A 27,825-nucleotide genomic window follows, 5' to 3' on the forward strand; every position below is an offset into this window, starting at 1 on the left:
GAGTCGGAGTCTGAGTTTTAGGTCAATATCACGTACCTCCTCTCTCTCCTCACATATAAAAGAGCGATGGGGATGAAGTGCTGGAAATCCCATCATTGCAGCCTTTGGCTGTTGGATAATCTGTCTGATAGGTCTGGAATGATCTTAGAAGAATGGACTGAACCTGAACTGGGGGACCCAGGTAGCAGGCTTGAGAATAGATTGTGACGAGGGAAGCTGCTGAGTCTAGAAGATATTTGGGTCCTCTGCAGGCCTGTGATAATGGATTTTGTAAATGAACACAGGAGGCCTGCTTTATTCTTTGTGATTCTTTACACTGTGGAGTAAAACCATATCCAGTAGCTAATCAGCCCCACTGCTCTTCAGAGCTGCAAAGTCGCTACAAAGGCCAAAAAAAGTCCTCAAGTCAGAATGAGCCTCCCTTTCCAGAAGTCTGTTGGATCAGAACATCAAAGATTTAGACTCTAGACCGGATCCACTCTTTACCAAGTCTGAAACCTTTGGGTAATCAACTAACTCAGCTTCTCAGAGCCTCTCTTGTTCTCGTGTGTAAAATGTACCATGGTATTCACACCGGAAATAGTGGTAGAATGAGCTGCTTGCCTCACAGGGATATTGGGAAGATCTAGTAAAATTGCATGGGTGAGAGTATCTATGCACTGCTAAGAGCTAAACATAGAGGGCGGCTCCTAGCTACTCTCTTCATTCGAAAGTCATTTTCCACGTTGGGATGCAAAAAAGAATCCCCAACAGAGACGGTCACTTCTGCCCAGATACCCCTTGGCTGCTCTGTAATTCCCAGTCCTGTTTGTAGTTAGAGGGAGGCCATGTTCTGGCCAATCTGGTGTGAGCAGAGGTGATGCGTGTCCCTCCTAGGAGACGTAGTTAAATAGTAAGCACCACCTCCATCTCTCCCTTCCCTTGCTATGGCAATCTTGGAAGCTGCATTATCAGATGGCATAGTTATGAGTTGGAAGAGGGCCGTTGAACTTGCTCTCACTGGATGAGAAATAAGCAATTACTATGTCTAGCTACTAGGAGTTTGAGGGTTACTCTGTGGCAGCAATACTTAGCAGTCATTACCCTGACTCAGAATGAAAGTTGTGGTTAGGAAGAGACAGGCCACATTCATTTAAGTGACATACACAATGTGATGTCAACCTTTGCTCTCAGGAAGTTGTTTTTGAGTCAAGAGTTCTATCCATTCTGCTCAAAGCTTATTTTAATTACATATCTCCTCTCCTAGTGGGGAATGGGACAAATCCTTCTAGACAAGAAAAATCCCTTTTGTTACAAAAATGCATTTATTTCAGCCAGATAAAATTCTCCAACTGCATATATGGGTACATATTATAAGGTCCTTCTTTGATACATGTCCTGCTTACAAGAGCCATTTCTAATTATTAAAATGCATACCAAACATCTTTGTCTCTTAAAATATAATTTAAATAAATCGCTAAGGTATAAGCCGTAAGTCTGGTCATGGATGCGAGCAGAGTGCGATTCTTCAGTGATGAGTCCAGAGCAATATTGGCACATTGCCCCCACGACGAGATTCCACAAGTCAGCGAGCACCTGAGCTCACCTGCTGATTAACCTGCCGATTATGCGGATAGTTGCTGTTGGGGATCGAGCTGCCTTCTGTGAAAAAAGTTATGTGCAAAGTATGACGTAGGCAACGTGGAGAGGCCTTTCACAGAATGCAAACAAACAAACACCATTCACGTAACTTAAGGATGAAAGCTTGGTGAAAGCAAATCTGTTGTTTACACTGCTGGGTATTGTGGCCCCGTCTCACTGGGCACTCAATAAATATCTATTAAATGAAAGTAAGGATAAAAGAATAAGCTGTAGCAGTTGCCTTGGTGCCCATCTGTTGTCAGGATGGGGCTTTAAGTTATGAGCTTTATGGACACACTTTTTTGTTCAGAGTAAATCGTTCTATTTGGAAGCCATCCCTTTCCTTCTCTTCAAGTTCTTCATTAGCATTTACAGACTTCTAGCAGAAGTCGGCCAGTATTCAGGGCTCAATGGCTTACAGAAGAGCCCGGCACTCCATACAAAGTCTAGGTTTGCCCCTTGAAGTAAAACGCCTGATTGGCTCAGAAGTTCTAGGATCCGATTTACTCTTCACACCTTTTCTCCTTTTGGCTCCTGTTAATATCCCAAACCCCAAGTAGCTATGGAAACTCAGAGGCTGAGCAGTGTATTTCTTCATGAAATCTCGTTTCAGTATCAACTGTTTCCAGGACCGTGGCTCCCTCAGGACTTGAAATACTGTTGTTGATCTCCTGACGTTCCGTCCTTCACAGAGTTCTCCACTTCCCTGAAGGTAAGGTTCTTGTTCTAAGGCTGATGCTGAGGCGTTCCCCACAAAGGAAATTCCTGGAAAATCTCTATCCCCTTTTGATTCTCATACCATCTCTCCCATTCCCCATAAGGCTATGGATGCAATTCTGGAGAGACAAAGGAAAAGTTTCTAAACTCATCCTGGTTAATCATAGGAAGATGTCCCTCATCAATTGGAGTTAAAACTGGTTCTTCCTTTATGAAGTCGGGGTCAAAATTACTGACGTCTTCTCGGGATTTCTGTCAAAAAGGAAACAGGGAAAATTTCAGATTCTATGCACTTGAGGTTTAGTCATCTTCCGTGGGACTTTTAGCCCATTTCAATGAGTTCGGAGGACTGCCCTGCAACTCTCTCGGTAGTGTTATTCACAGTTATGACAATTGGTTAAACAGTGCTTTACACTAATTCTACTGCATTGTGTATTACTAGGGCATGTGGTAACCACCAATTCACTAACCCCACAAAAATCTTGCTGAGCAGGCCAGCCTTAGGTTGGGAAACTAAAAAATTAATTTGTTCACCTGACCCAGCCAGCTGGTTCACCCTCCCCATTTCACTGAGGTACCACTTCTCAGCAGGCCTAATGGACAGGCACATAAACCAACAGAGGTTGAGCAAATTCACGCTTGCCCCACCTCCTGTTTTACAAAGATCTATATGCTTGAAGAGATTTTCTTGAAAGACTTCTTGGAAATGCTGAGTTTAGGGAACAAATTCCTCTCACTTTACTCAACAGTCAGATTCATTCTGCCCTGCTGGCAAAGGTTTCCCTCCTCCCAGAGGGGCTGGCAGGGGGATGTCCATTAAAGGAAGTGGCTTTGTCTCTGTGTCTCAACCTAGCAGGCTGTTACAGATTAAGCTAATGACGCTTGGAAATGTGTATTTTCCATCTTTATAAACTAATGCTGGAGAGATCAATTTTACCATTGTGAGGCCTCCTACTTCTCTTCCTTGAGTCAATGATATTTTTCTCTCTGCCTTTGAGCACCCCTCGTCCCCCTAACTCTTGATGTACTGCCAGCCCAGCTTCTCTGCCTTCCCATTGTGGTTCTCTTGACCCACCCATGAGAAAGAGCTTAGCTCTCAGACCGAGAGCTGGACCACCCTCAGGAATGCCACCCCACTCAGCTGCCTCACTTCCTAGTGAGGTGCTCCCAGTATTTCCTAGTCAAAGAGGACTCGGCCTGTTCTGCCCTGAACCCTGTGCTGCAGTAGCTGTTACAGACCTGAGCTCTCCAAGCCAGGGAGCCAGGCTTAGGGCTTTGAGGAGCATTTCATGGCCTCTCTACCTTCTTGGGGGCTTGGGAAAGGCACCCTGACTAAGGAGCGTAAGGAAATCAGCTAGGAACAATGAATTTCTCAACCAAACACTTTTGGGGAAACCTGGAAAGTTTCAAGGCCTCTTAGACCCCAGGAAATTTTAAATTAAGAGAGGATGGGGCCAGGGCAAGCAAGAGGTAAAAACTTTTTGAGAAGTAACCCTGGCACACAGAGAGACGTTGCCTCGGGGGCAAGGAGCCCAGCCGCCTCCTGGGTGAAGTGCCTGGCAAAGCATCAGGCTGAACTTCCAGTCTGATCATTCCCCAGTGGACCATCTGGCTGCTCAGTGAAACACTGAGACATTTTAGGAAAGAAGAAGGTCTACTAAGGTGGTCTTGGACACTTACAATTCTGGGTCTGAAAGGTGGTTCTACTTGGCGATGGTTCAGCTGGGTCCAGTCGATTTCCTTAAAGAAAGGATGTCTCAAGATGGCATGCTCGCCACCCTGACTCGGGCTGCCCAAGCGCATAGTGGGGTTCTTGGTCATGAACTGAGAGGGGGAGAAAGAGAGTCAATCATTCAATCCTAGACAATAAGTATGTCACAAGACGGTAGGCATTCGCTCTGGCAGAAGAGCCGATGTGAGGCTTTCTGGCTGATCTTGCTTAACCAGCTGGATTTTCCCATCACAGGCGGCACAGCCCCCATGAATCATCCTGTAAAGGTGCAATTTTCCTTCACACACGAGGCGCAAATTGCTCATGTGTATTTATGGCCTTCCCCACTTCCATTTCAGACGTGGCAACTAAAATAAAACCGAGGGGCCCGGTTTTCTTTCCTGTAAATACCATGTATATTTTTTTTCCTCTTTAAAGAAAAGAAACGCTTTATAAAATAGCGTGCTTTTCTCCAGCACTGCAGTTGTGGACAGCCGGCATCTTATGAATGGGGCTACTTTTCAGAACAGCTGTGCCATTCTTCTGAGAGACCCAACCAGCCGGCCAGGATTCCCACTCTCTGACAGGACCACAGAGAGAAGAATGAGAGTCATTTTTCTGAAGAGCTGTGTGAAGAAGCCGCAAGGGTGAAAAACTTAAAGTTCTGTGTTCGGGCTCCAGGGAAAACAAAGTTGGCCGCTTTTATTATGCAACAAAGATATCATAGTTTTGAGTGAAAAGTTTTTTTCTTTGAGATGCTCCCGTCTCTCCTGCCCCTCCATTTTGAAATGTTTCATGACTGAGACTCTTGCCACATAGTCCAAAATTTAAAAGCACTGCCATACATTCAAGGAATGTGTGTATATAAATCCTCTGTATTTATATCAATTGGGCAACTTCCTCGCGGCTGAGCTCCTATCAAGATGTTTTGGGCTCACCCTCCTTTCACAGAGTGGTCAACAAAGGCATTCTGATCGTATCCTGACCAAAGACTAGTATAGGATAATTCACTTTTCATGGCCAGAATGTCATTTTCAATTTTAAAGACACATAAGCTAATTTCCCATTATCAAAAGAAAATTGCCTTGGATAAAAACTTTTTACAAACTTAAATCAAGTTATCTTTCCAAGTCTGATTTATGAACACAAGACAAAAGTAATGGTGTGTTCATAGAAATGGCTTTGGAGTGGAATTTACACAGTATTTTTGAAAAAATCTTGAAGGTGCACACAAGAAAGGGTAGGGTTGGGAGGTGACCAGCCCTGCCATGTCAGGTGTCCAAAGCTGCAAAAACTCCTGGGTTGCTTCAGGTGAACACGATCAGGTGGAGGGAGGAGGCTGCCAGAGTCCCTAAGCCAATCTGACAGGACAGACCTCATAAAACGCTAAAAAAGCTTCCAAGGGGAGCTAGTAAAAATGGAAGACACGGATGGGGTTTAATGGTTTCTCCTCTTTCCTAGAGACAAGGGATGAAAGGCCTGGTGGTGCTGAATTTGGACGTGGAACTCGAAAGTAAAAGCAGCTTTCAGAGCTCCACGGCAGTTAGCACTCTGGGCACGCACGGTGATCAGCGTTGACTTACTTAGGAAATATATCTCAAAAACAACTCCGTTCTGAAAGAGCTAGGAGCTCATGCTGCGTGGGCTCTCCCCAGATAAGTCTGTGCAACTCAGAAAGGCAGGGGAAAATAAATACACAAAAGAAATGAGTAGATTCTCTCATTAGGAAAGTCAATGGGATACGATCCCTGATGGAATAGCCGTGTCTATTCTAAGAGCTAATTAACAAAAAACAAACAATGCTGCAAAAAACTCAAGCTACAAGGACAGCAGAACAGACCCAGATGGCTTGTGGGAAACTCCCAGGCCTGCCAACGGTGCGAGCAGAGGACACCTTGTGAATGTGTGAGTACAACTTGTTCTTCTGGGCAAGAGGAACAGTGTGGGGCTCTTGATGCCAGGGTGGCAGAAGCCCTGGTGTCTGAACAACTTTGCCCGTTTTTCCCTGCCCCGGCACGGAAGCCAACCTTCCAAGGGGCACTGTGGAAAAGCACTGCCCAAGGAACAGGAGACCAAATCGTGGCTGCTCTCCTCTGTAAACTTCATCCCTGGGAATGGAGTCGGGCAGAATAACCCTTTCACTAGCTTATGCTTAGAATTCTGATAAATCCTTTCGAATAACCACGCAGTTTTGTTTTAACTTTGGCTGTATCTAAAGGGCTCAAGATATTCATTCTCCACATAAAAAAAAGAAAAGTTCAATTTACAAGGGTTTGCAGGTGTCTATGCAAGGCAGTGCACTAGGCCTCATAGGGGGTGGGTACACGGATGACAAGGACAGTGTCTCCCCCCATGAAGGAGCTGATCAAGAGAAGGGGCAGAGGCAAGCACACTTTAACACAGCTGGACGAAAGGAAGAGAGACACAGCCAAGTGCAGCGGGAGCTTCGGAGAGAGACTGGGAAAATCGCATTGGGGGCTGGTGGTGAGAGGGCAGGCGATGGCCTCCCAGAAGAGGTGACAGTTGATGACATGAGGCATATACATAGAATTAACAGAGCCAGGAAGGAAGAGGGCAGTCACGCCCGAGAACGCAGCTGGCACGGCTGTAGGCAAGCACCGGCCACGTTGGTGAGGGAGCCTGTAGGGTGGTAGGGCTGGCGTGAAAGGACGGCCGAGGAACCGTGGGGCAGCCAGGAGGACCCGACAAAAGCGTACGAAGAGGTGAATGACGAGAGCTGCCCTGTGATTCAGGGATGACTCTAGCCACGATGGGATGGATAAATCCCTAACGGAGGGGTAAGAGATTCGTGGGTAGGGGGCTGACTAGTTAGGAGGCTGAGACGACAGCCGAGAAGACACGACAAGTCTGGAAGCTAGATTTTCTAGTTAGTGGAAAGGAAAAGAGGGGAGCAGGTCCTGGAGGGCTTGTGGAAGAAAAATGAGCACATTCCACTCTGCCTGGAGCTGGGGGAAAGGGGCAGGAGGACAGCCAGGTCCCAGGGTCCTCTCCAGCTGTTGAGGGACGGAAAAGGATAACAGAAACTGATTATCGTTGGGAGTATTAGTGTCAATAGAAGTATAGTAGTAGTAGCGGTAGTAACTTTTGTCAAAGGGATGAAAACAAAAACATCTACCATTTCTCAAGGTCTTACAGATCTGGGAGGTTGGTGAGCTCAGCTTTGCATCTGAGATGTGCAAACATCCACCAGGAGCTGACTAGCCCTGGAAGCCTGGGGTGCAGGCCAGGGTGAGAGGTCTGACACCCAGGGCCATCACCGTTTGGTGAGAGAGAGCTGATGCTGGGAGGGCAGGCTGGGGTGCGGGGAAGGCAGAGGTGGAGGGAGAGAGAATAGAACTGAGAGCAGCTCCAGGCCACAGACATTTTATTTGGCCCACATAGAGTGTTTTTAAAATAATTTTAACTACTTGTCAAACATTTAAAAGGTAGCAAATGTCACATCACACTCATGAAAGTCAAGCTTTCCAAATTCTCTTGGAAGATGGACTATTCGGGAACATTGGACCTGCACTTCTTCTTGGTGAAAATGACCTGGAGTTGAGCAGTGGCTGCCTCATTAGCTGGGGCATGTGATCCCCTGGTCCCACCACTCCCCTCGGCCTCATACCTGGCTGGCTGCCCGCATGCCTGTGCTGGCTCTGGGCCCTGGCATAGGGTGGAAAGAAGGCCGGGGTGGCAGCGGGAGCTCATGAGAAAGCCAGAGCAGGATGAAGACCATGGAACAGAAACCAGCAGAGCGACCATTCCGGGCAGGAGGAGGGGTGATCGGTGGTGCTGAGGGCGTGGAAGGCTGGGCGGGGAGGGTTATAGCTCCTCTATGACTAACCCCTCCCCCCTCCAAAGATGCAGAGGTGGGAAGTTCAGGGAACACTGAACATCAGTCCCAGGCCTGGAATCTTTCACAGGACGTGTCAGTGGAGGGGTATGGGGTTGAGGACAGGAGGGGTTCACTGCCCTAGGCCAGGCCCAGGACTCGCCTTAAACACCGTGTTCCTGCTGCTGTGATGGTGACGGCACGATCCCGTTGCAGAACACTTCCTCCGTTTGCTTATGCCCCTACTGGGACCCAAATGCCAAACAAGTTAACAACCATGGCGTTTAGAGCCATCACTCACCTGTGTCTAAGGTCATACTGAAAACTTGCCTCGCCTCAACTGACCTTCTCCCCGACTGTGGTCCCAATGGGGAAGTCGGCCAAAGAGGAAAATAAAGTGACTCCATGGAAGATTCTGGACACACTTACTAAAGGAAGCAGAATGGTTGCTAGGGCCAACGAAAGCATGTTATAAGCCGCAAAGAGGGAGGAGGCCAGGGTGGAAAATCTGATTCCACCCCGAATATAAGTCTCCAGCTAACTGGAGAGCAGGGGCAAGAATGTGTGGACTTGTTTCACATTCCCCTTCCTCCTGTGGCCCTCGTGAAAGTGGAATTTCTCTAGAGGATCCTGAAGGAATCAGAAGCACACCTGCCCAGAGAATGAGAAAGAACAGTTCCTTCAAGGCTGCAGAGAAGGCATGACCACAGGGGAAAGCAGTCAGCCAGGCACCTTCCTGAAGAAACATAAGCAATGTAGGCCAGGTCTGTACAGGAATGTCCTGCAAAGCCTCCTGCCAGCCAGGGACGGATTATAAAGGATATAAGAGCTCCTCTGATACGGAGGGCCCAGAGGGGAACTGGTTAGGCTCTGCAGCTTCACTGCTGTGTTTGGATACCAGTTCTCCCATTGATGAGCTGTGTGACTTTGGACAAATGTATTAACTTCCCTGGACCTCAGATTCCTCAACTATAAAATGGAGATTTTTCTGTATATCCTAATATTATGATGCGTAAATGAGATAATCAGTGTAAAATACCTGGCACAAGAGCAAGCCTTCAACCAATGCTAGTGAGTTTCAGCAAGCATCTTGTTAAACCACTTGGAGGGCCATCCCGTCCTACCTAAAGACAGGGGCATGGACTGAAAAGCCTCTGAGAGATGAACATCTGAGGTGAGCCTTGGCCCCGAGGCTTATCTGGCTCTGTCTCTCTCTCTTATACTTTGCAGCCAGGAAAAGGGAACAAGGTCTGTTTCTGCCTTCACAGTCCCAGACTCCAACAGGGGGGTGGTAGTGATGGTCTCAGGAAAAACAATTTTTCTGACAGCAAAGATTTCTAAAGACAATCGAAAATAAGAATACAGATGATACTCAGGTTTTAACGTGCAGTTGTATCTGCTTTAACAACAGAAGGGAAGTGCTGAATGCAGGGTGAAGGGTGCAGTGGAACACTTTCCTGTAATTCTGAGGTCTGCTATAGCACTTGTCATGTCTTGTGGGCTCTGCTACACCTGAGGCGGCTTTGGTTTTGAGTTTTCAGATGTTCCAGAGGATAGAGTTCAAACTCACCCCGTGTTAACAATGTGTCTAGAGATAACAGGGTCCAAATGTACTCTGAAACTCATTCAAATGTAGGCAATGACTAAAAGTATAGTTTCTTTCAAAATCTGATTTCATAGGAAGAGGACTAGTTATACAAGTAGGGCAATTAATCTAATGGGATTTTCTTCCAGGAGAGAGAGAACACCGTACTTTCTACTTAACAGATGGATTTGGCTGTTGGGCAAACAAAAGGACCTTTTCCTTTCATTCAACTTCGGACCAAAGGGCAGAGAGTTAGCGGTTAGTGCTGGCAAGCATGCCGTAGGACATCCCCATCAGTATTCCAGGGAGATGTTCCTAGTTAGGAAGAAGGAATTTGATGACTCTACAGAGAGTCCTGAGGAGGGAGTGCAGAGAAAGAACACAGGACACAGAACAGAGTATGGTTCACGGACATGAAGGCCCCCCTGGGGTGGATAACATGCATGCTTGTGTATGTTGCAGCCTCCTGTGTCTTCGTGTTTTGCCACTATCACAGGTAGAGTCTGACCTCGTTATGAAGACTCGTCAGCAACCTTCTCCTCTCATACCCCTTCCTGCCAGCTGCGGTGGTGGGCATAGAGCTGAGAACCACCTGTGCCAGCCACACTGCTCCAAAGAAAACATAAAAATAGCCAAGAGGCACATGAAAAGATGCTCAACACTGCTAATTATTAGAGAGATGGAAATCAAAACTACAATGAGGTATCACCTCACACCAGTCAGAATGGCCATGGTCCAAAAATCTACAAACAATAAATGCTGGAGAGGGTGTGGAGAAAAGGGAACCCTCATACACTGTTGGTGGGAATGTAAATTGATACAGCCACTATGGAGAACAGTACGGAGGTTCCTTAAAAAACTAAATCTAGAGCTACCATATGACCCAATTCCACTACTGGGCATATACCATGAGAAAACCATAATTTGAGAAGATACATGCACCCTAATGTTCATTGCAGCACTGTTCACAATAGCCAGCTCATGGAAGCAACCTAAATATCCATTGACAGAGGAATGGATAAAGAAGACGGAATATTACTCAGCCATAAAAAAAGAACAAAATAATGCCATTTGCAGCAACATGGATGGACCTAGAGACTGTCATACTGAGTAAAGTAAGCCAGACAAAGACAAATATCATATGATATTGCTTATATGTGGAATCTAAAAAAATGGTAGAAATGTACTTATTTACAAAACAGAAATAGACTCACAGATGTAAAAAACCTAACTTACGGTTAGTTTTTTAGGGAGGGATAAATTGGGAGATTGGGATTGTCATATACACATTATTATATATAAAATAGATAACTAATAAGGACCTACTGTATAGCACAGGGAACTCTACTCAGTATTCTGTAATGACCTATATGGGAAAAGAATCTAAAAAAGAGTGGATATATGTATATGTATAACTGATTAACTTTGCTGTATACCTGGAACTAACACAACATTGTAAATCAACTGTACTCCAATAACAATTTTTTTAAAAAAAGGGAAACTGAGGAACAGACCCATCTGGAACCTGCCCCAGGCCACCCAGTTTGGGAGTGCTGGAGCTGAGATTTGAAGCCAGGCCTATCTAACAGTAGAAGCCTTTGCCCTCAGTCACTATGCTAAACCTCCTTTTGAGGTTTACCAGTCTCCTCATTTGGATTCTGGATGACAGAGCAGTGACAGGTCAGGAGCAATCCTGGGATGATGCTCAGGACGTCACCTGGAGAAGGACGCACAGCACTGGGGCTTCCCTGGTGGCGCAGTGGCTGAGAGTCTGCCTGCCAATGCAGGGGACACGGGTTCGAGCCCTGGTCTGGGAAGATCCCACATGCCGCAGAGCAACTGGGCCTGTGAGCCACAGTTACTGAGCCTGCGCGTCTGGAGCCTGTGCTCTGCAACAGGAGAGGCCGCGATAATGAGAGGCCCGCGCACCGCGATGAAGAGTGGCCCCCGCTTGCTGCAACTAGAGAAAGCCCTCGCACAGAAATGGAGACCCAACACAGCCATAAAAATAAATAAAAAATAAATTAAAAAAAAAAAAAAGGATGCACAGCACTATGTGTGTTTACTTATGTTGTACTTCCTTTGCTGGCCCACAAGCCATTCTTCTTTCTCTGACTCTATGGAGGGAGAAGTGATGGAGATGTACACCCAGAGCAGGTGCTAAGAGAAGGCAGAGAAAAGGAATAGTCTTGAACCCAAGGAATCCTTCATTCTGACCACCTGGTTTTATTTCCAACAACTGGGGTCTTTATACTGGAGAAGAAAAGACAGATGACACTGTTGATAGTTTCAAATAATGGAAGTGCTGTTGGCCAGAAGAGGCGGTTCTAAATGGGAGAAATAAGTATGGGGAGTGGAAGTTAAAGGAGTGTATGTAAGGATGTCCTAAGGAAAATTAAAACAAAAATTTCTAATACTCAATGCCATTAAGTGAGAGAAGGCGCTTTCCTGGGAGGAGCAGGACTGCCTTATTGGAGACACTGAAAGAACCACCTGGATGACCCATCTGTGGTCAGGTGGGAGGGGAGAGCAATGTCCTCCAGGGTCTATGCCTACATCAAGAGTCTACAGTCTTATCCTTTCTTCTCTATTTGGAATGAGAAAAAATTTTGAAGATAACTGTACCTCCCTCAGCTGAAGATGCCATGTTTTCCTTGGGTCTGAAGTGGACTTGCTTTATAAAAATGAAATAAAACATGTTTAAGCTGATCTCCAGGAGCTAGTTACTGAAGGAGTGGGCAGGTGAGTATGTAAGTATATTTGAACACACCAGTGGATCAATGTCTTACCTGAGCCACATCAGAATATTCTGGGAGATATCTCCAGAGACAGTCTACAGTGCACTTTATTCCCTCCTAATGAAAACAAGTACAAAAATGCCCTGTACTGTTTCTCTTTCTGCACTGGGGCAGGAATAGTGCTAAAATCTGTTGCAGGTTTGCGGGCTGTATTTTCCATCCTGTCTCTGATTAGAATCCAGCAGCCTTTTCATGGGCATATACTTATTCCTTATCAACGCTCTTAACACTCTGCCTTGCCTGTGTTTTATACTCATTATAGCTTCCCCTGAAACCCAAGCCATCTCAGTAGCTTCACTAAAGTCATGTGATAACACTGGTTAAAAAAAGGTAAAGATCAGAGGTGAGTCTCAGAGACAGACGCCCAAGGTCGGGCCCTTGTGCCAATGCCAGTGTTGTTGGCCAAGATGGTTTTATTCCTGGCAAACCAGTCCCGAGCATCTCTGACTAATGGTGAGGGTTTCACTGCTCTCCAATAACCCCCAAGTGTTGAAGGAAAAGGAAGCTCGCCTGATAGCTGTGATCCCCCAAAGTGCAGCTATTGAAAGGAAGCAAGTGCTAAAGAAGGCTCCTCCAGAGGCATACTACACAATGTCTTTATTTCCTCCTGATGAAACCCAGGCCAACACCCTTCTTTATCCTGGATACACATTCTCTTGGGTGTCTAAACCAAACCTAACCACCACCTGCTAAAATTTAATGCTCGTTGATCACTGGAAGGGACAAAGGAAAGAAAACAAAGTGTGCTACTTAGAGTTTTTAAGTGTGTTCCTTAGAGTTTTTCCAACTTAAAACAAAAAGCTCTTCTGACCCGCAGACGTCGGGTAGCAAACCTCTACCTAGAAAAGATTTCCATGCTCATTTTACAAAACCTGACATCTTTATGCTCCTGTCTGAGATATGAAGATTAAAGAGCCATGTGGTATTAATACTTCATTAAAAAATAAAATCCTTCACACTACTAGCCACAGATAAAATGTAAGTTTCCTAAGAATAGAGGTCCTAAACAATCTGAAATGGGGGAAGGAAGTTGAGAATAGTAACTTTAATAAAGTGATGAAGAATGCCAAAAATGAAGCCTCTAGGAAGATCAGTATTTTTCTGTTTTCTGCCAACACTAGCCTGGCCTATCTGTGAATAAATGGTCCATTTCTGAAAGTGTCAGTTTCAGTAAGAAGCCTGAAGCGCCATTTCCTCATATGGGAACTCCAGTCCCGGCAAAGGGCAAGGGCTGCCAGGCTTCACGTTAACCATCCTCTTTTTAAAGGACCTTTTAGTAACTTACTTTTGGATTTTCCCCGTTAACCCTCTTTGAAAAATTGGCTCTAATGATGGAGAGCTGGATCCTCTGCATGACCCTGGTCCCAGTTTTCCCTCCACTTCCTCAGCCTCCTCCTGGCTGGCCACCTTTGGCTGCTGCCTTGAGCATTCCAATCTTTGCCAGGAGGGGAGCAGGAAATGCAGAGGATCAAGCTCAGTGCCGCTCTGGTCAATTGCCTGGTAACAGACGTGAGACACACTCAGGGCTAAAAGAGGATCCCCAAATTACTTGTGGTTCCTTCTCTGTACACAGAGGCAAACGAGACTCCTGCAGACAATGCACAGAGGATGAAATCTGATAGGTGTGATGACAGATAAGCCCAGGTGCAAACACACAGTTTAATTTCTGTAAAGCTTAGGAGCGAGAGCATGCTATAATCTCCTTCTGAGGCCAAGTTTACAATGCCTCCCGAACTGACAAAGGTGACCCAGGAGAATGCACCAAACTCCTTTCAGCACTTATTTAACCTGGCCACCTGTGTGAGCCCGGAGAAAAGGGCGTTGACCTCACCCAAGTCAGCACTGGCGCCTTGTGATCTCTCACCGGAGATGATTTAGCACAAAGGAATGCTCACCTCAGAGACAGAGGGCATCACCTTCCTAAGCTCTGGGGACTCACGAGGACTCCCTCAAGTCTTTCTGGAGCTGATGAGGCCAAAGCTCAGCGCAACCGCAGAAGCTCTAAGCAAACTATACATTTTCGTCTGTGTCATGATTATTCACATTTTGGGATAATTCAGTGCCAGTTTAGGAAACTCGGTAACGTGGTGGCCAACAGAAAATGTGTATTTATACCAAAACCAAGTAAAAAAAAAAAAAAAAATTAAAAAATCACCTTTAAGGTCAGCAATCTAGAAAGTCTAGGTCTGTTTTTCACACAAGAGTGTGTATCTTTCTTTATCTTTCCTGTGCTACCTTCTGTGGATGTTGCCAGTTTTTATAACCTGTTCTCTGAGAGGGGAGGGGAGGATGGTTTTGCTTTTGGAACATGCACGTGTGAGCATTTAACACACACACACACCTTCACAGCGAAGATGAGACGTGAGAGACAAAAGGGCAAGCAAGAAAAATAGTCTTCCGCTGTACATTTTGGGGTGAATACTATGGTTATTTTCAGTTGTCAAGATCACTGGTTAATGACTTGGGAATTTTTTTCAAGTAGAAAACTGGGCTAAAAACTGTGTGCTCCACCTCCCCTCCTCCCGCCGATTCTGTGCTCCGTGGGGAGTGTTCTCACACGCAAGTTCTCAGCTCTCTATCCATGCTTATGTGAAATTTGGGAGGACTTTTGAGTTTTTGGTGTATGGCTACCCAATCTTGGGGGTGGGGGTAAAGATGATGATGGGAAGGGTGAGGGGAGGAAAGTAATACTGGGTTAGGAGTTACACTGGGTAAGATGTTGGTGCCCATCCTGTTCAACCCCTCACTCTCCTTGAACGACAGACAAGAACACCCCTCACCCCGAATTCAGGGGACTCACTGACGTTATCATACCATACGAAGCCCCCAGGCCTTGGACATCTATGACTCTCTAGTGTTATATAAATGGGTATCCAAACAGCTTCTACAGACATGGAATAATAATAATACCTTCTATTTAAAAAGTTAAGAAGGTATTCAGAAAGCATTTCCTTCTGAAGGGAAAAAACAAAAGGGCAAGTAAAATATCCAGCAGACACCAATTCCAGGAACAGCGCTGACCTTACGTTCCAAAGAAAGGATCAGCAGGAAATCTCAGGAAGCCAAGTAGAGACCACCCACCATGCTGATTCGGTGGTGAGAACGGATGTGAAGGGCTGGCTCGGGGATCTTGGCCTTCCTGCCTCTCTGGTGGGGAAGGATCGCACACAGAGGCAAGGGCAGCAGCTATGGGCAGAGCTCACCAATGGGTGCTTTCTCCTTCTCTGTTTATTTGTTAAAAATCTTTCTTTGGGGTGCACTCAGGTACTCAACTTGGGGGTTGGGGAGTGGGGAGAGGTAAATTAGGAGTTTGGGATTAACAGATACACACTACTGTATATAAAATAGAAAAATAACAGGACCTACTGTATAGCACAAGGAATTATAGTCAATATCTTGTAATAACCTATAATGGAAAAGAATCTGAAAAAGGATATATATATAATATATATATATATAATACATATATATAACTGAATCACTTTGCTGTACACCTGAAACTAACATAACATTGTAAATCAACTACAATTTTAAAAAGGTATAAGAAAAAAGATGCTTAATTGGGGGAAAAAAAAAAAAAAGGCTCCTGGGAAAACAGAAATACAACTATCTCCAAAATAAAAACCTAACACAGCCTCATGTACAATTAAGCGCTTAATAATCTTGATGATGTTGGTGGATTGTTCAAAGGGAGGATGAAGATAATGACACCTCTCAACATGCTGTAAAATTACTACTCATAACTTAACAATACTAATAACTTACTCCAGTGTTATGCATACCACTTTGAAAATGCTTTCATGGGTGCTACCTCATTTGAAGTGGGTACCGTAGGTGTTATCATCATTGTGTTACAGAGGTAAAGACTGGAAAGCAGTGGCAGGAGTAGAATGAGGTCTTGTGATCCTCAGACCAGTGTGTGCTCCTTCCATTCTACTGTGTGAGGTTGGTTCACCTCTCAGCCTCAGCTTCACCTACCAACCAGGGAGTTAGACAAAGTGTTTTTAAAGATCCTCCATCTCTGAAATTCTGTGTTTATGTTTCTAATAGTCACCAAGCTCCATGACAAATGATTACAATCCAAAACAGCATGCACGACTTCCTGACAGATTTTGGGACTATGTAAGACACTACCCAGTGGAGTCAACATTAGGAACTTTTTTTTTTTTTAATTGAAATATTCTTGATTTACAATGTTATAGCAGTTTCAGGTATACAACATAGTGATTCAAATTTTTATAGATTATTCTCCATTTATAGTTATTATAAAATATTGGCTATATTCCCTGTGTTGTATAATATATTCTTGTAGCTTACTTATTTTATACATAGTAGTTTATACCTCTTAATCCTCTACCCCTGTCTTGCCCCCTTCCCTCTCCCCACTGGTAACCACTAGTTTGTTCTCTATATCTGAGTCTGTTTCTTTTTTGTTATATTCACTAGTTTTATTTTTTAGATTCCACATATAAGTGATATCATACAATATTTGTCTTTCTCTAACTTATTTCCCTAAGCATGATACCCTCCAGGTTCATAACATTAGGAACTCTTGAAGTCACCAAGCTCCCAGACTCATAGGTGGTCACAAAATCCTTGGAAAAGGCCTGAAGTCTATATTTCTAAAGAAAGCAGTGTACCTTACCTTGATCTGGAATTACACAACAAAATGAAACTTGTTCAGGGTCCTTAAAAACATTTCAACTTACCTACCTCCTAACAGATACTTCCCCCAGCCCTCGGTTTGCTGGCCAAGGACCATTTGCTCCTGAACCTGGCTAGCACTACTCAAAAGTTATTGCAAGCATCAGTTTCTGGGAAAATCACACTGTAAAACCACTGGCCTATTTCACCACAAGTAAAACTAGCAGATGAGATGCAGATTGAGATGTTTACACAACCTGAAGTCATTCCTTCCTGACCTCCTCACTGAATCCTCTTCCACTGTCACCCTTTCAATACTGGTGTCCCCAGGCCTTGTCCTCCTTTTACTCTTCACCCTCTCCCCCAGTCCATGCCTTCTCCCCTGTTCTCACTACCATGCTACAGTGGTCATCTCCTACCTCTCTCCTGAGCTCCAGACCTATGTGACCAAATGCAAGGAATAGACCACTTTCTGAATGTCTCCCCAACCCCTCGGAGGTCCCATTTCCTAAACTCATCTTTCCCAGCCCCTACCTACCCTGCACCTAACACACCAACGGCGGAACTGGTGACTGCAGCTCTTTGAACACGCAGGCTGCCTCTCCCCTCCGAGGCTTTGCACAAGTTATTTCCTCTATCTAGAATACCCTTCTCCCCCTTGTCAACCCTACTGAACCCTTATTTGTTCCTCAACACCCAGCCTACATGCCGCCTCCTCTGCCTTGTCCTTATGTCACTTCCCTGTGCTTGACCCCAGAGAGAGTTTTGATCATTCCTCCTCGGCAGCCAGCTAAGTATCCATTTACGTGTCCTCATTCCTACTAGGCTGTGAGCAACAGAAGAGGCCGTGTCTTTTCATCTTTGCTTCCCGGCACTTAGCGCAGGCCAAGCCAAGGGAAGGCATCTGACAAGTATTTGCCAAATGGAACCAGACAGGGATCCTAATTCCCTAACGTATCAGTTTCTCCTTCTACGGTCACAGGCTCATCTGGGGTCAAAAGAGAAAGATTCAAATGCACAATCTTTAAATAACACTGTCATCATAAACGTTATATCTTACTTTATGGAAAGTTAAATAGGTGGGAGATTCTTGCTCTGTGGGTATTAAGTACACAGGACCCTGGTAGCTTCCTCCAGTGGCTCATGCTTCTAGGACAAGTGGAAAGAATCACATCAGGGAGTAATCTGGGTGCTAAAATGTGGGGCTCTAAGGGTACAGGACACTTATTAACGAGACGTAGAAGAAAAATGGGGAAGGGCCAGGTGTAGCTAGCTTAGAACCCAGGACTGGGAGTCAGGAAAAGCTGGATTCTGATCCCAGGGTTTTTTTCCTTACTGTGGTGTAATATACAGAACATAATATTTACCTTCTTAACCATTTTTAAGTGTACAGCTCAGTGGGATTAAGTCTGTTCACATTGTTGTACAACCATCACCACCATCCACCTACAGAACTTCTTTCATCTTCCCAAACTGAAATTCCACATCCCTTAAACCCTAGCTCTCCACCCACCCAGGCCGCCAGCCCTTGGCAACCACCATTTTGCTTTTGTCTCTATGAATGACTATTCTAGGTACCTCCTGTTAGTGGAATCATACATTTGTCCCTTTGTATTTGGCTTATTTCATTAAGCATAATTCATTCAAGATTCATCCAGGTTATAACGTGCATCAGAATTTCCTTCCTTTGTAAGGCTGACTAATAATCCATTGTATGCCTATAACACAGTTTGTTTATCCATTCATCTATTGCTGGACACTTGGGTTACTTCCACCTTTTCGATATTGTGAATAATGCTATGAACATTGATGTACAAATATGTTCGAGCCCCTGCTTTCAATTCTTTGGGATATACAACCAGAAATGGAATTGCTAGGTCATATGGTACTTCTATGTTTAATTTTCTGAGGAACGGCCTGCTATATTACTTTCCGCAGTGCCTGCATCATTTTACATTCCCATGAGAGTTGCTCAAGGGTTCTAATTTATTTGTTTGTTTTAAGTAATGTGCTGAATGGCCTTTGGTGAGTCACAATTTCTCTGGACCTCAGTTTCCTCATCTATTAAATGAAGGAATTTTAATGGATAATCTCTTAGGTTTCTTCTAGCAATTAAAAAAAACTGTATTGGTCTAATTGAATCAAGTTGCAATTACAGCCAGAAAGCAGTTTAAATGGTTTCCTAATACAATAAATAGAGTCATAATTTTTCAGAGAAAAGGGCACAGGATCTAAAAATACACCCAGGGCTTCCCTGGTGGCACAGCACTTAAGAGTCCGCCTGCCAATGCAGGGGACACGGGTTCGAGCCCTGGTCTGGGAAGATCCCACATGCCATGGAGCAACTAAGCCCATGCACCACAACTACTGAGCCTGAGCTCTAGAGCCGGTGAGCCTCAACTACCGAAGCCCACGTGCCTAGAGCCCGTGATCCACAACAAGAGAAGCCACCGCAATGAGAAGCCCGTGCACTGCAACTAAGAGTAGCCCCCGCGCGCAGCAACGAAGACACAACGCAGCCAAAAAATAAATAAATAAATAATAATAATAATAATAATAAAAATGCACCCAGCTCTCACTGATGACAGTGGTGGCTGCTTCCTGAGCACCTACTCTGTGCTCAGCGCTGTTCCAACTATCCCCCACGCATTATCTCAGACCCTGAGGGTACAGTTGTGGCAACCGAGGCGTGGCAAAATTGCGCCATCTTCCCGAGGTCCCACAGCCAGCAGGTGAAAGAGCCAATATCTGCCCTCGGACAGCGCTGCTCTGGAGGCAGGATCCTCAACACCACGCCCTGACGCTTCCCTCCTGGGTGCTTCGCCCCAAGTCTTGAGTGCTCTTCACTGTTTTCTTTCTTTTCTTTGATCCCACTTCTGTTTAAGTGTCTCAGTCCTCTGCCAAGAACAGCTGAATTTCCTCAGCTACAGCATTGAAGCTTTTTATTTTTAGGCCTGGAGGCTGAAATGTACAAACCTGTCTCAGAAATCCTCTCGGTGAATGTTTTTTAGTAATTTCCTCTGACACCTTTTCCAGTGTTTTCCAGAAAGTCACTTTTAAAGTACACTCCTTGAAGGAGGAAGAAACAGAATGCTTACTGTGTTCCTGTGTGGTTTACAATTATGAATTCACTGAATCTGGACAGCAACCCTATGACATGGATTTCATTACCTCGATTTTATAGGATTTTATGAGCAAGGATACGGAGATTCAGAGAGGTGTGTTAGCTCATGAAGGTCACTCAGCCAGAATGTAACAGAGCTGGGAGATAAGACCGCCGCAGGGTGAAACCCAAGCTCCCTCCTACAGGGAGACTCCCAGCAGAACACAGAGAGCCACTTAGGAAAATCAGTGCTCGGCCAGTGACACACCACGACCCGCTGAGCTGCTAGCATTAGAAAGGGGCCAAAATAAAGGGAAGTGAAGAGGTTCACAGCTTCCCAGAAGGAAGGAGAGGGAACAACTCAGTCTGCACTGAAGAGTAGGTTCTCTTTAGGCACCAAAGGCTCTGTTTTCTCCCAGAAAAAAGATTGTGGAGGGAGGATATTCCTGGATAACATATATTCTAGTTACCAAAAATATTTCTATATACATCAAAGATATAGTTTAAAGTAATTGGGGGAGGGATAAATTAGGAGCTTGGGATTAACATACACACACTACTACATATAAAATAGATAAACAACAAGAACCTACTGGATAGCACAGGGAACTCTACTCAGTACCCTGTAATAACCTATATGGGAAAAGAATCTGAAAAAGAATGAATACATGTATATATATAACTGAATTACTTTGCTGTACACCTGAAACTAACACAACATTTTAAATCAACTATACTCCAATAAAAGTAAAAAAAAAAAAAAGTAATTGGATGTATCTGGTTAAGAAGAAACCATCTTAATAGTTCCATATGATCTTAACATTGCTTAGTGCCTGTTCTAGGTTTTACAGGGATTGAGTTAAAAGGGGTGAAATCTAGGTCCCAGATTTAGTCGGGAAGAATTCTCTTAAGAGGATTCTAAATGCCAGAAAGAGGTTGAGGACTCCTAAAAACTGGAAATAAAAAAATTGAGAGAAGCAGACGTGGGTTAATGTTCAACTCAAACAATGATGTGGCCTCTAAAGAGTTCTACTGGACCTACATTCAAAAGGTATGAAGTGTTTATCAGAGAAAGACTGAACTGGATTGTTAATCCCTAAATAGAGAACTTTAAAGTTTCCTGAGGCACAGACTGACTTTTATTTCCTACCCTCCATGGTACCTAGCACAGCAACTTTTATACACCAAGGCCAACAATGCATATTTCTTTATGGCTTGAACTAGCATTTTCAGTTGAATTATAAGCTCTGGGGTCCTTCTTTTAAATATTAAAAAAGTTAACTCAGCTATGGTAATTGGACTAAATGTGTGAATCATGAGAAACCATTAGTATTATGACGGTGGTTGTTCCAGGCCACAGGGGATTAGCATGCCTTGGGAGTCGCAAGGACCCAGACTCTAGATGACAGAACTGGGAGAGCAATAATGCAAAGTAAGCCCAACTCTGCAGCACAGTTTTGTTGTGTTATCATAGATTAGGTCATCAAATGTAGCTGGGGCCAGCTGAGGTGAGTATCTTTCCCTTCTAGAAGTTAAGAAACTTCAAGGCATAAATCTACAAAGATAAGCCCTTCTCCCCGATTTTTTTATTAAAAAAATTATAAAAGCCACATTCTTGGTTTCCTTAGTCTACATTTTCTACTAAATATACAAATAAAATTTTCTTATGAAAAGAGGCTAGATAGAAGACATTTGGTAGAATCCAAAAGTACTTCACTTCTATTTCTTTTTTTTTTTTTTTTTGGCCATGCCACACTGCTTGTGGGATCCCAGTTCCCCAACCAGGGATTGAACCCCGGGCCGTCGGCAGTGAAAGCACAAGTCCTACCCACTGGACTGCCAGGGAATTCCCCACTTTTATTTTCTATATGAAATTAATGCTTCCTCAATATCAGGAGAGCATTTGCACCTGAACTTGAGAATTGAGTTATGAATTATGATTCACTTTGGCAATATCTGCCTGAGAAGGATTTCTGTGATCATTTCTCTTTCAGTAGAGAATTCTCAGGGACAATCATGCCATCAGCCCCAGGACACAGTGATCTGTATACAAAATGTCCTTAAAATGACACTAATTATATGACTGGAGATTTCTTTTTTTTTTTTTTTTTAAGATTTTTAATTTTTTGATGTGGACCATTTTTAAACCATTCAATAAGACTTTACTGAATTTGTTACAATGTTGCTTCTGTTTTATGCTTTGGATTTTTGGCCATGAGGCATGTGGGATCTTAGCTCCCTGACGAGGGATCAAACATACACCCCCTGCATTGGAAGGTGAAGTCTTAACCACTGGACCACCAGGGAAGTCCCTATGACTGGCAGTTTCTAAAGAGAGACAAGTCTTTCACCAGCATGGCTAATATTTCCCAAATTTAGTTTTTTTTGTCTCAAATCACTGGAAAGGATATGATTTGAGCAAAGTAATTCTTATCCCATATATACTATCCAGGAGAGAATGGATTGTTCTGATTTTTCCCTATTTGAAGAATATTCATCTTTATTTCTCCTATGCATTTAGTAGGAAATAATACATGATTTGCTAATACAGAACTGACCCAAATTATATGTTATTCTCTCATTACATGTTACTTTCTTATTTTCAACATAAAGCATCAAATCCACTTTCTTCCACACTTGAAAATAAGGCTTCCAGCACAATGCCTTAAATGCACGAATGAGAGACTTTTTCAATGTGATATTCTACACTGCACCTGAATCCTGGGCCTGGCACCTGACTTGCACAAGGATAACATGGAAGCAAATGAGATCTTGCACAACTTTGGAAAGCCTCTCTTCTCCTCTCCCAGCACTACGGGAAAGGCTCCTTCATCCTTCGATGTTGCCGACAGAAACACAATCCGTATCGAAACAACCGGGAATGCTGTTCACATGACCCAACGGCCTTATGTGTCCTGACTGGATGAAGCGGGAGCATCACTTCACCTACACTGAAGCCACAAGTGCTAGAAATACTTGATATATGGCAGACAATGCTATCAGCTGCTCATGCATTGGCTCCAAAATAACTATTGCATAAGAGAAAACAAACAGCCTGAGAAAACTCTGCTTCTTTGATTCTACAGATTAAAACACAGATTTCAGTTAGAGCTGGTAGCTTACTGGTAGGTGGTATTAAAAAAAAAACAAACAAACCCAAAGCCCAAGAAGCACACTCAGCAAGCTGGTCTGCAATAGTTCAAAAGCTGGTTGAGTGCACCAAGCTTACAGATTTCAGGATCCCTGTGGCATCTTCATGCAGCCATGTAGGGTAGACCACTTCGTCGTTCAGTATGGCTTCAAAGAGGTCATCTTCGTTCTCTGCCTCAAAGGGCGCGTGGCCACAGAGCATCTCGTAGAGCAGCACGCCCATTGCCCACCAATCCACTGCGGGCCCGTAGAGCATCTCCTGGAGGATCTGTGCAGAGGGGTAATGTGAGAAGAACTTCGTGCATCTGATGAACAAATGCATCAGTAATGACTAAGGCAAATGATGGATTAGGAGATGAAGTAAAACAAGGGAGTTTCCTGCGTTGGCATACATGTTTCATTCCATCTCTAGAGAGTGGTCTGTTTTCCCTGGGGTCAATTCAGAGGCCTTGTCATCCAGGTGATCAAACATCTATGGCCTGCTTAGGCCAACGTAATAGTATATGCAGATCCAAACCAGAAAGGGTTTTGGAACTATATCTGTGGGCTCACTCACGCCTATGGGAAAGGTTCAAGAGCTTGTCTTTATTTCTGCTAAATGGGGCTGGGATCAAAGCACTGAGTAGAGGCAAAGAAAAAAATTAAATAGCTGTGCCTGGAACGTACTTTGTCCTCATTCAGGGCTAAACCCTAAAGCAACTGCAAAGTTTACAACACTCTTTTTGACTCAAATTTGTATTGGGAGGAACCAAGGACATTTTCAGCCATCATTCACCCAATGAGCCACAAAGGAGTCTGGAGGCGTCAACTTTCAATGCCGCCCACCAAGCTGCAGCACATAAATGCAGCCTGTGTGGCTCTTCTGACGGGGCTGCTAGAGAGCCTGGATTTCCACAGCTGCTCAAGCAGCAAGCACACTCACCTCTGGAGCAATGTAGTCGGGTGTGCCGCAGAAGGTGGCCGTGGTGACCCCGTTACAGATCCCCTCCTTGCACATCCCAAAGTCTGCCAGTTTACAGTGACCCTCGTGGTCCAAAAGTACGTTGTCCAGTTTCAGATCTCTGCAAGAAACAAAAAGCAGCATGTGGTGGGGCAGCCGGGCCCCAAACCGTCCACCTGGCCGAGCTGGGTCACGGGATGGGAGATCACGCAGCCGGGAGAGCTTTCTGCACGCACCCTTCAAAGGGAACACACTTCTTTGCGTTATCTGGAGAACAAATTTAGATCTGCTCTTGACATCTGCCTCATGGTTCCTAGACGATGGTTCCGTCTGAATGGGCTAACCACATATCAAAACACAGGCTGCCCATTAGAAACTGAGAATGTGACTTCCAGGCTTCCCACTTACCTTAAGCCCAAGAGACACCCACCCACCCGCCCCCTGTTCTCTGGCATCTATCTCTGCCCACTGGACTTCACTCGGTGAACATTCCGGAGCAAGTGGCCACCGTGTGGCACAGACTGTGATAGGCATCAAGAGTACAGACGATCCTTCTTCCTAAGGAACTCACAGTATAATGGGGAGACAGATATTTGCTAGACTGTAAGCTCCATGGAGGAGCGACCAGGTGGGTTTGGTTCACCATTGTGCCTAGCATAGTGCACTCAATAAATATTTGTTCAAAATATATACATATCGATGTGTGTGTATAGAGATGCATACACATGCATACACACACACACACACACACACACACACACGGGGGAGGGAGGAGAGGAGAATGAGAAGGGGGTTGGGGAGGGAGACAGAACCAACTGTTGTATAATACAAGTGGCACAAAGGAAGTATGAACCAAGGGCTGTGAGAGAAACACAAGAAGGAACAATTAATTCCTTCTAGTGGGAGGAGAGAGGGACATTTCCACAGGAGAAACAGAAATTGAGCTGGGTCTTAAAACATGAGTCAGGGTCTTCCAGACAGGGAAGGGGTGTGAGAAGGTCGCTGTGGGCAGGTGGGCAGGGCTATCGCATGGAGCAGGTGCAGAGGTGTGATGTGCAGGTGGGCTCAGGAACCCCACGTGGTGTAGTAAGGATGGAGAGGGGGCTCGCATGGGAACACGGGGGCCATCAAAATGCCAGGACTGGAAGGCAGAGTTAGGTCCAAACTGTGAAGTGTCCTGAATGCCACACTAAGGAATTCTGATATTTAGATATTAGGCAAAAGTGACCCACTGAAGCTCTCTAATTAAGATTTCCAGCTGATGAGAAAAGATCAGCTAGAGGCAGCTGAAACAGTCCAGGGAAGAGATGACCAGAACTAGGACAGTGACCGATGGAATGAAAACTAGGGGGTCAGTCAGCCAGTGCTTTGGTGAAAACACAATTAGTATTAAGGCTCGATGACCATTTAGAGGGAGATGAGGAGAAGCAGCAAAACTGATAACCCCTGAGTTTCTGTCTTAGATTCAGTGGGTCAGTGGGGACGTTAATAACCAGGGAAAAGCAAAACAGGGTAAGAAGAGGGTTTGTTTAGGGGTACCCCAGATACATAGAAGCCTCAGATATTACGGTGAGCACAGGACAAAAAGGCACTTACCGTCCCTCCCCCAACCCCTAGGAGCAGAATCCACTTAAGGGAAGTGCGTTTCCAGCAGCAGAACTGTCCGGTAAAAGGCCTCAGTGGAGGCAGGAACATGGGTTGGATGCTAATAAAACTGTCTGCAAATGAAAGGCAGTGCCCCCTGAACACCCCCTCCCCAACACAGGCCTTTGGCACCACCTCTCCCATCGCCATGCATATCCGGGCATCATTACAGAGGGAGGTCTGGCACCATGGCAAACTGGGAAAGAGTCCTACACACCGACACCATTGCCGGCCTCCAAGCTCAGCCTCGGGAGAGCTCCAGAGAAGCAGCTTCGCCTATGGGGCGACACCTTTATGCTTTGCTTTTTGAAGGAATGACGTGCTCAGAGGCAACCACGCGGGCTTATCAGTGAGGAGAGGCTGCCCAGCCAGAAGGCGGTGCTAGGTGCCTACCCTGCCCTGGAGGTTTGCAGTCGCCTGCCAGGTGGGAGGCTGCCACGGCCGCGGCCTCCTGGGGCTGTGCTGTTAGGAGTGCTGGTGGGCCCTCACTGGGCATCTTCAGAGCGGGGGCTGCTGACTGCTGTTCTGGAGCTTCAAGTCCCCAGTGGGCTGTGTCGAGGCACTCATAGCTCTGTTCTCCCATCCCTGCTCTGACAATAAAGGTCTGTTGGGCTGCTTGGCCCGAGGGAAAAGGCTGGTCTCTGTCCAGCCCAGAATCATGCTGTGGCTCAGAGGAAGCAGGTGATGACAGAACTGGCGAGACTGGTTTCCACACTGGGCCCTGTGAGTTGGTCCAGCTGGACCATGCAGGTCTTACAGACAGTGGTCACTGGAAGACACCCAGGAATGGAAACCAAGTCCTGTCTTCCAGGAATCCCCGATAAGCGAGGTGAAAGCAGCAGAGCTTTCTCAGACCAGCCTCCTCTCCGCGCTTGCGCTCCAGGCATCTCCCCGGTGTCAGGCAAAGACGTGCTGGGTACTTGTGCAGCCAACGCAGGAAAGCGAGTCTCCTCTGCCTCTAACCCAAACCCGGCCTCCGGCCTCCATCCTCCAGTCGGGCTGCCGCCCCTTTGCCTGAGCAGAATCCCACTTCCCTCACAAGCAATGTTTTCAGTGGGCTGTGGTCTGTGGAAACTGTATCCTCCTCCACTGACCCCTAGACACACACACCCAGCATGAGCAAGATTTGTTTAGCCAACGTGAAGGCGGAATCCCAAAAGCACAGGTTGGGGGTGAGGATGATAATGGTCACGGCCACTGCCAAGAGCACGGTCCCACGCAGTTGTTCTTCCAGAAGTGGTTTCAGACCCGAGGCCCTATTAGCGCCTCGTTGTCTGGCTCCTCTGGGGACTGATGCAAACATTATAATCTCTAACCTCGGCCAGCCACCTCTAGTCTGTGGCTTCAGGAGAGACCAAGGCCGTGGGGGACCCGAGCCTGGGGGCTGGCTTTATCAGCACCGTGTTCCAGCCCAGCGGTCCAGGCTCGTGTGGTCCGGCTCCCAGAGCGCTCTGACTTTCTCACATTGCCAAACAGGGCGACTGCATTTCTGAATTCTCCTGAAGCCGTTATGCCTGATAAGGGCTCGGAAAGGATCTCCTTGGGTAGCAGAAACAAGTGCTAACAGAAACCCACAACGGTCTAAAGAGCTGACCTGAGATTGCTCAAGAGAGCTTGTCACTAACGACCCAGGTAAAGAGGTTTGATTGTTTATTGCTCAGCAGCTGTCACAGGTAGCAGGAATTGTTCGGGGAGAGAAAAGTGCTTTGTCATCAGTTTTCTAAGCTGCCCGTCACAATGCCCTCTGCACACAGAAGTCTTGGAACACAGCCCCGATACTCAGGACACAGAACCGAACAGCACTGGGGATGCGACTCAGCCTGGCCATAGGATGCCCCAGGACACAAGAGGCAGGTTATATACCTCAGTCCTGACTTTGTCATCTCATTTTAGGCATTCTCAGAACTGGACCAGCCCTGAGGGAAACGCCATTGCTCGTTTCACACCAGATGCTACCTAATAGGACAAAACTCTCAAATTGGGATCCTAAGGGGGTTCGATTAAGAGCATAACATAATCCCAGGCTATCAGTTCTGCCCTCAGCCCAAATATCTCAAACCTCCACTGTGGGGTCTGTT

At 45.5% G+C, this 27,825-nt stretch overlaps 1 protein-coding gene across 1 annotated transcript in view; it reads right to left on the reverse strand.

Annotated features, from left to right (window-relative positions):
- Positions 1 to 1,285: 1,285 nt before the first annotated feature.
- PRKCH (protein kinase C eta) overlaps positions 1,286 to 27,825 on the reverse strand; it is a 219,793-nt gene continuing 193,253 nt past the window's right edge. Inside the window, exons 11-14 of the mRNA XM_068544432.1 lie at positions 24,086 to 24,224; positions 23,243 to 23,431; positions 4,018 to 4,161; positions 1,286 to 2,589 (exon numbers count right to left, since the gene is read on the reverse strand). Of these exons, the coding sequence (XP_068400533.1) occupies positions 2,443 to 2,589; positions 4,018 to 4,161; positions 23,243 to 23,431; positions 24,086 to 24,224 (619 nt within the window). The 3' untranslated portion in view covers positions 1,286 to 2,442. The remainder of the gene's footprint in view (positions 2,590 to 4,017; positions 4,162 to 23,242; positions 23,432 to 24,085; positions 24,225 to 27,825) is intronic.

Source organism: Eschrichtius robustus, chromosome 1 (genome assembly GCF_028021215.1).
Source record: "Eschrichtius robustus isolate mEscRob2 chromosome 1, mEscRob2.pri, whole genome shotgun sequence".
NCBI classification, from domain to species: domain Eukaryota; kingdom Metazoa; phylum Chordata; class Mammalia; order Artiodactyla; family Eschrichtiidae; genus Eschrichtius; species Eschrichtius robustus.